Source organism: Lycorma delicatula, chromosome 5 (genome assembly GCF_047948215.1).
Source record: "Lycorma delicatula isolate Av1 chromosome 5, ASM4794821v1, whole genome shotgun sequence".
NCBI classification, from domain to species: domain Eukaryota; kingdom Metazoa; phylum Arthropoda; class Insecta; order Hemiptera; family Fulgoridae; genus Lycorma; species Lycorma delicatula.
The window spans coordinates 94,554,542-94,568,201 of record NC_134459.1 but is presented as its reverse complement, the minus strand read 5'-3'; the positions used below and the strand labels follow the sequence as shown (position 1 = coordinate 94,568,201).

The 13,660-nt window shown below is 31.6% G+C and overlaps 1 protein-coding gene across 1 annotated transcript in view; it reads left to right on the top strand.

The window, feature by feature from the left end:
• Window positions 1-12,032, top strand: part of LOC142325216 (WD repeat-containing protein 11-like) — a 114,926-nt gene extending 102,894 nt beyond the window's left edge. The window contains exon 25 of the mRNA XM_075366679.1: window positions 9,745-12,032. Within this exon, the coding sequence (XP_075222794.1) occupies window positions 9,745-9,850 (106 nt within the window). The 3' untranslated portion in view covers window positions 9,851-12,032. The remainder of the gene's footprint in view (window positions 1-9,744) is intronic.
• Window positions 12,033-13,660: the final 1,628 nt, after the last annotated feature.

The following is a 13,660-nucleotide window of genomic DNA, read 5'->3' as shown; positions in this document are numbered from 1 at the left end:
TCATTGTCACAGAGGAAATATTAATTAAACAGGATATTGCACAGTAGATGCTTTTAAAAGTGTATGCTTGCACTTGTACATGTATGCTTCAATGGAAGAAAAGCACAGCTTCCTGACATGCATCGTGACATCTATAGTGACTTTTGGGACTTGTACCAGCCCACATAATGGACATTGCCAGTCCATTCATTATATGCCAATGCCAAACTCATCATGTTTAAACCAAAAAAACTATTGAGAAAAATGTTATAAGATGGACCAAATAAAAATAAGTAAAATTTCTTTGTTTATAGTACATGTCAAACACAATCCTCACCGTTTGCAACATAATTTGACAGAAAATACATCTGTCATCGATTCTTTTGCAGGCCTTGAAACCTTTTCATCCATCAATGAGTAACTACTATTGTAAAAAACCAATAATAGTCATATATCAGTGTGGAAAGGTTTAAAGTGTTTTTGTTTTGTACATTATTAGATTGTATGTGTGTTATAATGTTTTAGATAGTCTTGAAAAGGACTACTTATTTGATCTAAATCCTGGTGGATCTTGGTCTTTTGCTTCTTGCTGTTTTAAGGTACAGTGTGGTATGTTAAAACCTGTCATTAAATGTCTCTTGTAGATGGTTGTGTTACCTGGACTTTTTTTCATCTGTAGAGTTACAGTGTAAGTAAAGGCCTTCACTCTACCATCCTCACTGTCAAGACAGAAAATATTATTTCTTTGCCAATAAGAGCAATAGTGTTGTGATTATATCCAAATTCACAATATAACTTTTTGATTAATGGTGGCTTGAAATTCAACTTTACAATTAAATTGTCACCATTTTTATTAAATATATGACTGCTAAGTTAAACAACGTATACATAATTATCTTTAGTTTGAAACACGTCGGTGATAAATGTTGACTAAAAATCCAAACATCTACTTTTTTCAAGAGCTCTATCATAATGTTATGGTGCAAAGTGATCTTGGAATATTAATTCCTTCACTGTGTTACATCGACTTATCTCTCACCATCACCACCTATTCTTTTTGTATGCCCTTACCATTTATACCAAAATTTTACATGTATGTACACATGTACTCAAACCTCAATTAAGGCCTTTGGACCTTTTCATCCACTTATATGTAAACTGTTGTTTGAAAAAGATACATTTTTAACAAACAACAGTTATACACTACTATATGGGGTTTTAGGGCAGCAGCCCTGAAGGGCCTTTTATTGATTAGCTGCCATTTGGTGTTCTGAAAAGGACAGTTTACTTACTCATCTATAGAGACCTTGTTGAACTCTGCGCAAAGACCCTTCCAACTCAATCCTTGAAAACCAACTTCACCTTCATCTCTAAAACCTTGTTGAGGTCTTCTTCACTCAGTGTATCAACAAATTTTTTTGGAAGAACAATGTTAAATGGTTAATCAGTGTCATTCTGGATGGAAAAGACAACACTCCTACAGTATTATGTGTGCTCCATCTTTCACAAATTTATCTGGTACCATTTATCAATGATGAAATCTACAGATTGTGAGAAACAGATGTTGTAATTATCTTACACAATGGCTTTTTGATGGGAAAAATCTAACCAACCACATCGATGATGCTATACATACCTCCATTGTTAAACTGCGACTAGCCAAGCATCATACATCTTCCTTGCCGTTTATGATTATCTGACAAGAGGACCAGATTGCAGCACAGGCCTTAGGACCTTTTCATCCAGTAACTCCCTCACAACTATGTTGATTTTCTATCTAACAGTAATCGTATGGTATTAAATTGAGTTTAAGGTATCCTGTAACCCACCGGGTTGGTCTAGTGGTTAACACGTCTTCACAAATCAGCTGATTTGGAAGTCGAGAGTTACAGCGTTCAAGTCCTAGTAAAGCCAGATATTTTTACATGGATTTGAATACTAGATCGTGGATACCGGTGTTCTTTGGTGGTTGGGTTTCAATTAACCACACATCTCAGGAATGGTCGAACTGAGAATGTACAAGACTAACACTTCATTTACACTCATACATATCATCCTCATTCATCCTCTGAAGAATTATCTAAATGGTAGTTACCGGAGGCTAAACAGGAAAAAGAAAGAAGGTATCCTGTGCTTGGATACCATTCTTCATATTATTTTGTTTTTTAGATTTTTTAATGGTTTTTTTTTTATTTTACTTTTTCTTTTATGATTTTGCTGTTCAATTAATTTTTTTCACAGAACAGTAGACTATTAACAGCAGTATGTTTTCCTTAATGCAGTTCATTGAATGCAAATTACGTGATTCAGTATTCTCGTAGCACCAGTAATATTTTACATACAAGTTGTTAAAAGAATAATAAAACTCGTTCTTGGCCAATTCTTTCTTTACAATTTGCATTTTCAAATGAATGCAATCTATCCAGAATACCTTTACCAGATCCAAAGCATTATCCACTCCATATAGAAACAACTGCTTTGTAATGCACAATTTCCACCAGAATTATGGCGATATGAATAATTGTTGTAGTTCAGTTTTGGCCCATGCTTCAGTATCAACCAAATGTTGTTATGAAAACATTGTACAAAACCAACTTTCTTCAACCCTTTGGTGTAGACCGTAGCGAATTGTGAACATAATTCTTCACAGAACAAGGCCTTCCATTAAACCCAGTCGATGTTGTGATAATTTCTTTTTAACCATGTGTCCGTCAGTCTGTATTTCAGTTTCAACTCAGACTTTGGGTATGAACTAGAATGAAGAAGAAAGTCCATGATATAGTTCACAAAAAGTCAAAGTTCATGATACCACTTTTCATGGACTTTTGAATCCATCATAATCATCATCAGATATATTACGATAAACATATATTAAACAGATATATTACGGTAAACACATGCAGTATACTGCTGGTGGCGCACAATAGAGTAATTGACATCCACAGCTGGCCAAAATTACTTAACTATTATAATCTAATCTTTTTCAATGGAGATTGTTTTAAATTGTATTTACTTACTTTAAAACTATCCTTATGTGATGAATCACATTTTTGACAATTTTGCATAACAATTTTTCTTTTTAGATACCAGTATTGTTTTTGTATAGTATATTTGTATGTTTGAGTTATTGTATACTTTCACAGTAAACTTATCTGTTTGATTAGCAGTGCAGATACAGACAAGAAAATATTTCATGAAAAAAGCAGTTACATGTAATTATAAATAAGTTTATTTCACTAAGAACAAATTGTTTATTGTATTTACTTAAATACTAAACATGTATTATAAACAAATTTATGTATGGTAATATAAACAGTAAACAACATAAAAACAAGTAAACAAAAATAAAAAATTGATTTCAAAACATTTGCTTATGAAGGCTTAACTTACTAAAAGTATGTGATGCAAAACAATAATAAAAAGATTATATACTGACTAAATAATATATATTGCTTCAAAAGTTCTATGTCCTATTTGAATCCTTGGCATCAGTCTGCCCTTGAATATCTTCTTTCAACCCCTTTGCCATTCTCATCCTTATCATCATCATTTACTGCTATAATCTCTCTCAAATGAACAAGGTTGGTGCTCTTGGCAGTAGAAGTTCTATTATTTTTTTGCTGAATGGCTTGCTCCTTTTCTTCGGTATTTTTCTTGTGCAATTCAAAAAGGGGTCCGAACTGAGAAACAGCGTATTTAAAATATCCCTGTTATACTTTTCCCTCGAGAACTTTAATCTGTATTGGCAAAAGTGTTTGTTTCTTGCTTCAGCTGCTTCTTCTGATAGCTGACCAATCAATAATATAGCACTTTTAATTACAGTTGATCCATAAATCAAAATTTTATGTTGGGTTGGGGTCATGGGGTGCCACCCATACAGTTCAACATATAATTTTGCTGTAGCCAAAGCAAAAACTTGAAACTTCTTGGAGTCTATCTGGTGTTTGCTTGGGATTGTCTCCAAAATAATTTCACAGTTTTTTATTAGACATACATCTACTTCTATAAGCAGCCGTTTCTGGGTTAGAAATATTTGCCTGACGTGTTACCATCATTCGTGTTAACAAAGTTCTGCTTTGGGATGTCTACCAGAAGACCCATTTCTTGTTTAAAGCTATCTTGTATTTTCTTTTTGAATTTTTAACAATTTCCTTTTCTTATTGAGTTTCAGTTTGCCACTATTTGATACGCTAAATGCAGCAAAGATTCAAAAAATTGAATTCTTGCATGTAAAATTGACAGACCAAATTTTAAAATAATCAGGATTTTCTTCGTTAACTGCATCCAATTTATTGAAATCTTTGATATCTTTCCATAAATGTAACACCTCATTGTTGATGATGTGCCAATGGCTGCATTACAGACTTTCCCGACTACCATAAGCTGTATCAGTACATGTTTTATTTTAATTACAACACCACTATCTGTTGCAATTTCTGTTTTATTTTCAGTATATTGTATGTATTTGTTTATTTATTTGGTTTGTTGTTTGGTAAAAAGGATTCATATTGGTCAACAAAACTTAAAAGATGATGATACTGGATTTCGCCAAACAACTTTCTTTTGGTTGCTGATTGGAGAGTTACATGAAAATTGCAATGGTATGAAAGAACTTTGAAAAGTATTACTATCACTTTCACCACTATCTTGAAATTTTTGTTTGAATTGTGTCTGTTGAGACCCATCACACCTCCACTTAGAAACTAACACAAAAGTTTGTTTTTCTTTTATTGATAGATTCTCAATCACATCATTTAAGTACTTGCACACTATCAAGGCTGTATGATCTAGAATATCCTGCAAATTTACCTCGACATTCTTCTGTGACAGAAACAGAATTCTCTTTTGGGTAGCATTCTTTTTTTGACTTTTATAAAGGAATATGTTTGGTAGATATTTTTAGTAGCAGCTTGAATTACAGTAGAAGTCCATTAGTCCGGCATCCAACAGTCCGGAATGCCCGATAGTCCGGCATCGCTCAGGAAAATTGTAAAAATTTTGGTTTTCTCCAAAAGTGTGTCTTTAAAGCAAATAAAAATGCTCGAGAGCTATTCGGAAGTTTTCGAGGTAGTTTGGGATCATCCGGAAGCGCTCGGTATTGTTCGGGAACAATTAGCGGCCGGCTAGTCTCAGCTGTCACAACAAATTCAGGTGCAGTGCAGCTCCGTTAATCAATCACGAAGCGTCTTCGCCATTTTTTTTGTGCGTTGTTGTTTTGTGTCCTTTCACATCGCAGTAAACATAACTTTTGAAACTGTTTATAAAAAAAGTGATTTTCGTTCTAACTGTACAGTGACCATGTTTTCAAAACCTAAGCCTTCGAGTTCAAAAGGAGAGAAACGAAAACATGTAACACTGACTCTCAATCAGAAACTAGAAATCGTCAAACGGCTAGAAAAAGGCGAGAATAGAAATGTTTTAATGAATGAGTTTAATATTGGCTCATCAACTATTTATGACATTAAAAAACAAAAAGATGAACTAATGAAGTTTGCTTCCTAATCGGTAACAACTGAAAAATTGGCTTTTAGACAGACATTAAAAAAAACCAAAACTGGAACAGCTAGATAGTGTATTGTTCAAATGGTTTAGTGCAGTACGTTCTGAAGGAAAGACGGTAACAGGGCCAATGATTGTTGAAAAGGCAAAGAAATTCGGCCAAGATTTAGGAGTTGCTGAAAGTGAATGTAATTATTCTGATGGTTGGCTCAGAAACTTTAAGTTTCGGCATGGAATTCGAAGACTTGATGTAACTGGAGAAACACTTTCAGCAAACCAAAACTCTGCAGAAAAATACAAAGACGAGTTTGAGAAAATCGTGGCTAATAATGATTTAACACCTGAACAGATTTACAATGCTGATGAAACAGGGCTATTGTGGCGATGTTTACCAACATCTACACTAGCTGGGGGAGGAGAAAAAGCAGCCAAGGGTTTTAAAAAAAACAAAGACAGATTAACCGTTTTGCTATGTGCTAATGCCTCTAGAAACCACCGAGTGACCCCTTTTGTGATAGGTAAATCGGCAAAACCCCGGGCTTTTAAGAATGTTACACACTTGCCTGTTCAATACGATGCTCAATCAAATGCGTGGATGACTGCCGCCCTCTTTAAAGACTGGTTTTTTCACCACTTTGTGCCTGAGGTCAAGGAATCCTTCAAAAGCCTTGGTCTACCAGAAGATACTAAAGCCATTCTTCTTTTGGACAATCGCAAAGCCCACCCTCCAGTAGATGAGTTAGTTTCTGGAAATATTGTTACTACTCTGCTCCCACCTAACGTAACATCTTTGATTCAACCCATGGACCAAGGGGTTATTCAAAATTTTAAATGCTTTTATAGAAGGGTTTATTCAAGCCCTGTTAAATGCCGACTGTGACGTGACTGATTTTCAAAAAAAGTTTACAGTAAAAGATGCCGTCTATGCTATTGCACTGTCTTGGAACCAGGTAAAAAATACAATACTCCAAAAATGCTGGAGAAAACTTTGGCCAGCTGCAAACCCTGCATCTGACCTAACTCTACAGACTGATGAGGAAGAAAACCATCAAGACGCTCTGACCAAAGTTTTGGATGTCGTTAGAAGTGCTGACAATCTCTTGAAAAACCTGCCTGAAGATGAGGTAGAGGAGTGGCTTCTAATCGACGAGAATGAGCCTGTTGAACAAGAACTAACCGATGAGGACATTATCAACATTGTAGTAAACCCTCAGCCTACTCAAAATCTTGAAGAAAGTGACTCAGATGCCGAAACTAAAGAAAAGGAAAAAATCAGCTAGGCAGAAGCTGCAGAATCACTAAATAATTTTATCTCTTTTGCTGAGGCTAGTACTAGCTACAATGCTTCAGAAATTATTGATTTCCATATCATTAGAAATAAATTTTACACTAAACGCCAAAAGTCAAGAAAACAAAAAGACATTCGTGACTTTTTTAAATCTAAGTGAAATATGTTTTACAGTACGTGTACATACATTATATGAAATGTAAAATAAACTTTGTTGTATGTATTTGCTTACTGTATTTGTAGTTTAATTATTAACCTAATTGTTCTTATAATTACCGCCCGATAGACCGGAATTTTCAGTAGTCCGGCACCGAGCCGGTCCCGAACGTGCCGGATTATCGGACTTCATACTGTTTTCTGGTCAGATCTGCTTCTACAAATATTGCTAGCGCTTCTGATAGAGTATGTTTTTTGATCCAGTTCTTTTCTGCAGAGGAGATAATTGTTTTGAATTTTATAACTTTCATCTGGGTTTCTTTTTTATAATTTCAGCTGCATTGTGGTTTCCTGCAGCTTGCTAGTTCATACTTGCTGCATATACTATTTCTTCTGAAGAAGCCTGGTTTCTTAATTCTTCAGTTTTTCTCCTTCAAAACCATTTACTGCATTTATTGAATTCTTTTTGAAGGCAACCAGGAATTGAAGAAGCATAGTTTGGTAATGTTATAGATGAATTGAATCATGTTTAATTGTGCTTCAGTAATCATTCGTCCTTATTACTTGCTGCTGACCATTTCTTCTTGAAATCAGACTTAAAATAACACACAGCATGGCTGAGTGAAACGCTTTTACTGTCTGAACATTTTATAGTACTTGCAAACTTATTTTCTATAAACATGAACTTTCCTTCTATTTTTCTTGTAGACCATTCTTTCAAGAATTTGTCTCGTGAATTCTAGTAACTTCTAGCACCATTTCAAATCTTAAAATATAAAACACAATAAACTAATTTTAGACAAGAGAATATAGAAAACATGTTGTAATGGATTCAAACTGTTAATTACTACTCGACTTACTTTTTTCCGTTAAACTTGCAAAACTTCCGACTGCAAAACTTACCCTGGAGCAGACATTGATAGTGACCATAATTTAGTAATAATGAAATCTAGATTGGGATTTAAAAACCTGAAGAAAAGGTTTAATGAAATGAAACGACTAGCATTAGATAGGGAATCTTGAAGAGCTGCATCAAACCAGTCAAATGACTGAAGACAAAAAAAACGTATATATATATATATATATATATATATATATTCTTGCAAACTTGTACCTATAATCTTATAGCGACTAGGATTTCTCAAAATACGTTGTTCATGATGCACCTATTTCAAGAAGATGTGTCCAATAGCTCAAATTACCATGGTACCATTGGCTAGAAAAGGTAATAATGATAATTGCACATTTAGTGACTTATCGCATCGATCTTGTACCTGTTATCTTGTAGCGACTAGGATTTCTTTAAATATGTCATTCGTGATGCATCTGTTGTGAGAAGATATGTCCACTGGCCTGAATTATCACGGTGTCATTAGCTAGAAAGTGTAAATATCTTGTACCTATAATCTTAAAGCGACTAGGATTTACTTAAAGCTTTGGACTGCTGCCCACCATGATGAATCATAAGTGGACCTCCATAGTCTATTACATAGACTGAGAATGGACGAGAAGGTACTACTCTGAAAGGTGGTAACTGACCTAGTCCATTTTGACTATCCCTGAATCCATTTTGACTAATTTTGGCATGACATACTTACATATATATATATATATATGTATGTTGCATAACTCAAAAACAATAGCCATAGTATGTTAAAATTTTGGATTTAGGACTGTTGTAACATCTAGTTGTGTACCTCCCCTTTTGATTGCAATTGATTGGTCTAAAAGTGCTCAAAATCCAAAAAAAAATTGGTTTTTGGACTTTTTTTTAACTGCAGTAATAAGCCCTCATTGAGAGCTTTTCGATATATCATAAGTGGTACTTATTTTCATTGGTTCCAGAATTATAGCCAAATAAAATTTTTATTAATGAAATATTTAGATCTTACAAGGGGAAGACTCATTGTTTCAAATCCGACTTCATCTTTTTTTTTTTTAATCTAAATATATTGATTTATTAATAATTATTAACCTCTGATTGTAAAAAAAATTTTACAATAAATAATAATTCGATAACAATAAAGAAAAAATATGAAATATATTAGAAGTTATTAATGAAATAAAATTTTCTGTTCTTTTTATTTAAAAAAAATTTTTATGCAATTTAAAAAGTGTATAGGAAAGTACACATCAGATTTTTTCTGATTACTTCAGCTTTCTGTCAGTATTAAAGTGTCTGGCTATTGTTTTTATCTGAAAATTAAACAGGATACTCTTCAAGAAGATGCTCACAGGTGATCTGTTAGTCAGTTAGTCACTGCAGTTTGTTTTTAAATTATGGTCACTGTAGTTAGTTATATAATATAATAGTCACTTATATCAATATAATAAATTGATATAAGTAACTATATATAATAAATAAATCTAAAAGTGTAAATATAATCTAACCAATCTTAACCTTTGCTCACTAGTCAAGATTAGTGAGCAAGGCGAGCGCAGGCTACGTTTGGTTAGATTATATTATTTATTTATTTATTATAATTTTAATTTATTTTATCCCTGCAGTGGCACCATCTTACAACTAGCTGACTAATTACAGATCACTTTTCTTCTGCGAGCATCTTCTTGAAAATTACCTTAAATAGTACTGTTAGGCAGATATTTCAATGATATAAAAAAATCTATAGGTTAAATGATTAGACTTATCCAAATTTACAGGATTTTAAATTTTATTCAAAATAGTACACAAGAAGTACTGATTTCTTAAGAATGTAATTTAGTTGTGAAGAAAGATGATCAGATAAAGATATTTCATGACTTATATTTAATTAGTTGATTTTTTTATTATTTTGTTATAGCTTCCTTAATTATATTTTACAGTCGGTAATTGAAACAGTAGCATCAAGATTTTCTACGCGTCTGCAATCAATTTTAAGTGATGTAACAAAAGATCAGCTGGAAAATTTTCTTATACCAGCCTCATAAATGATATATAAAATATGTTTCTGTGATGATCTTCACTTATGTGTAGTTATAATCTTGTAAATATTTTTTATAATGATATATTTCTATGTTTCATATAATAAGATATTTTTAATTAGCAGTTTTCCAGTTTAACTGTTTTTTATGTATTTTATAATTTCAGAAATTAATTTACTCCTAGATTTTAATGAGAAGAGTAAAATATAATAATTGAACAAAAAATAATAATGATGAATGTTTATAACAGTTTAATAACATCAGTTCAAAATTACATAAAATTTTGAAATGTATGTATTTAATACAAATGATTATATTACACACCTACCAAAATCAAACACAATATAAGAATTTTCAAATTAATTTAGGCTTCATGGAATTTATTGAATTCATAAAATAAGTTTGTCAGCAAACAGTGTTATAATTTACTGCTAAAAATACTTTCTGACTGTTCCCTTACTTTTCTGGTTAGTTTATATAGTAATATCAATCACCGTATATCAATCAACCCCCGTATCACTGGGACTTGCTGGCCAGTCCTAGCAACCGCCTACTAAATGGTTATGTTCACCTTTGATCAGAAATATGGTACTAGTAATAATACAATTGTGAAATGTAGACTTTTTTTAGGAAGTCCAATCTACATTTTAATGCATCAAAAACCTGTTTCTTCTTACAGTATATATATCTACAAATTCATACAAGTAATATTTTACTCGGAGAATCAAGCCATTACTTTGAATTTTATTAAAGGAGACTTGTTAATGTTCTTAAATTTTTATCCAGCATTACAGCTTGTTTTCTGAAGATCAATATTTAATTTTCTTGAAGAATTTCTTCACAGATGGTCCATACAAATTATATGCATTAATACATTATATTGTTTGTATGAATGCATTAAAGTTCAAAACTTTGTAAAACTCCAGAAATTGAAGTTCTAAAGAGGACAACTCCAATTTCTGAATTGCTCCATTTTTTCAATAAATATTTGATTGAACAGTTTTGTAAAACAATAATAATTCATTGCGTAAGAATTACAGTAAAAATATTCACATTTACTTGTTGAAGAATCAACATTATTTAAAACTGTTTAAAAAAACAATTGAATTGAATGATTATTAGAAACTACTTTTTCCAGTTGTGTTTTTTGTGTTCTTCATTAGTAGAATATTAAAATTAAAAAATATACTTAAAAAAAAAATATGCTTATTTTCTTTTGTGAAATAATAGGCATTGAAAACACAGTAAACAGTCTTTTATAATGACTCAATATCTCACTCAGGCTTAATTATCTAGCACCACATCATATTTTGTTGATAGTAATAATTTTATTTAATCATTCATGATGACTATTTGCAAGAATCAAGAAATGTAATAAAATAAAGCATGTAAGTGTAAAGTATAAAATGTAATATACAGTACTTATGAATTTAAATTTAAAAAAGTAATTTTTAAATTGAATAAATTGTTTACTTTTTTAGATGTATTTCATTTTTATTTTAAATTTGTACTGTTTTTACTGCAGACTAAATTTATATAAAAATGAAACCATAAAAGCAATTAGGTGCTGCTACATTTGTGTCTACAATAGATTCTTAGAAAATCTTTAATCAAATAAAGCTGAATTGTGCATTTGTTTTTTACAACCCAATGTATATTATGATGGTTATCTCATTAGCTATGGCATTAAATTCTAACTTTAAAGTTATATCATGTGAAACAAAAGTTATGTTGTGTGAAATTTCATAACTACGCATATATTTTGAGTAAAAGGTATCGTAGATAATAGTAGTTTTTAGTTGGTAGAAGTTTATTTATGAAAAGTTTATTGTAAATTGCAAATAAAAATAAAAATTCCTTTTGAAGATTATCTTATAAGTAAATGTTGATCTATATTCTGAATATTTTTTCACTGCTAAACATTGAATTAAATTCTTCTTTGTATGTGCTCTTATTTATATTTATTTATCACTTTTATGTACATATTTATTAAACATCTCTGTAATTATGTTGTGAAACTATTTCTCATTTACTCGCACGAAATCTGTGTTTTGGTTATATGTATATTCATAAATGACTTGTATTCTAAGTGTTTATAACTATTTTATTTTGAGCAGTATTTTAATTTTATTATTATTGAAAAGGGATCGCTTGTGTAATAGTAAATAAAGTAAAAAATAAAATATATTTTTTTAATGTACTTATTTATTAAATCTTTTGGAATTGCCCAGTTTGTCAATTTTTCAAGGCAATTCTATTTTTATTCAGCTATTGTAGGATGATAAAATAATAATCAAAGAAATATAATATTTGAGTTGATTGCATTATATATCAGAGGATTTTGACATTTTTCAAGTAAATATATGTTTTAAATTTATACCAAATGCTAATAATGATTGGCATTGATAGATAAAATGTATTATTTAAAACTATGAATTAATATTGACATTAATATAAACATTATGAATGTAATAGCTGTACAGCATGATAATTCATTTACTGTAGGTCTGATATGTCAGAACAGAGAGTCTTCTGAGTCTTACAGTAAACACACCAGTATTGTTTAAATGTTTGCTGTGTATGCACAAACTGTAGTTTCATTCTGTTTTTGATTAAGAGTTACCATGTTAAGTGTGTTATGTCTGTGAATAAATGTGTAGGTAAATATGTGTCTGTAATAATAATGTGGCTGGTAAATATGTGTCAGATAAATAATGTGTCTGTAAATATTACTTTTGTAGGGATTTGATGTATAAGAATAACAAAGTTTGACTCTGCTGATTAAAAAATGTAATGAACTATATTTTGGTTGTAAAACTGGAGATCAAGATAAGAACTGGACCCCTCACATCTGCTAGTCCTGTCTGACAGATTGGGCTAGGGGTAATCGCATATGAGTTTCTACATACCGATGGTGTGGTGTGAACCACAAGACAATTTGTCTGACTGTAATTTCTGTATCACAAAGCTAAAAGGAATAAGTAGTGAATCTGAGCACAGTGCAGTACCTGAATTTATTGTCTGCTATAAGGCTAGTGCCTGATGGTGAGGACTTATTTGAACTGCATCCTTCAACACATTTAACTTTAAAAGTTGATCGCAATATGAGGTAACCATTGTAGTTTGACATGAGGAACATGGTGATACTACATTTGAAGCAGAATCCTCTTCCTGTGAACCTCATTTTATTTAATTTTGGATCTTGACTGAAAGGGTGCAATCTTCTATGGAGAAGTTTGTTGGATTGACATTTAATTGAGTCTCTTTTGCATTCAAGATTTATATTCTGTAGAAAATAGTTTAGTGTACTGTACAATAATTATGCTATCATGGATGCACTTCAACTTATATATGATAATGGAATGGAGACTGTTCATTCATTCTTTGAAAACTAGTTTAAAAGCTATACTTTTAGACAATGGCAACAAATTTATTTCTGTGCTGTTTGCTTCTAAACAACTAACATGAAATAAACATATGAAAATCCTCTTAGAAAAAATTCAGCACAAGTATCACTGGACTACATTTCGTGCGAATGGGACACCAGGACAAGACAAATCATATCAGGAAGGAATGGCCAAAGCATGAAGCCTTTTCTTTTTTCTGTTTAGCCTCCAGGAATTACCGTTCAGGTATTAATTTTGATGATGATATGTATGAGTGTAAATGAATTGTAATCTTGTACAGTCTCAGTTTGACCATTCCTAAGATGTGTGGTTAATTGAAATCCAACCACCAAAGAACACTGGTATCCATGATCTAATATTCAAATCCATATAAAAGTAACTGCCTTTACTAGGACTCTCGACTTCCAAA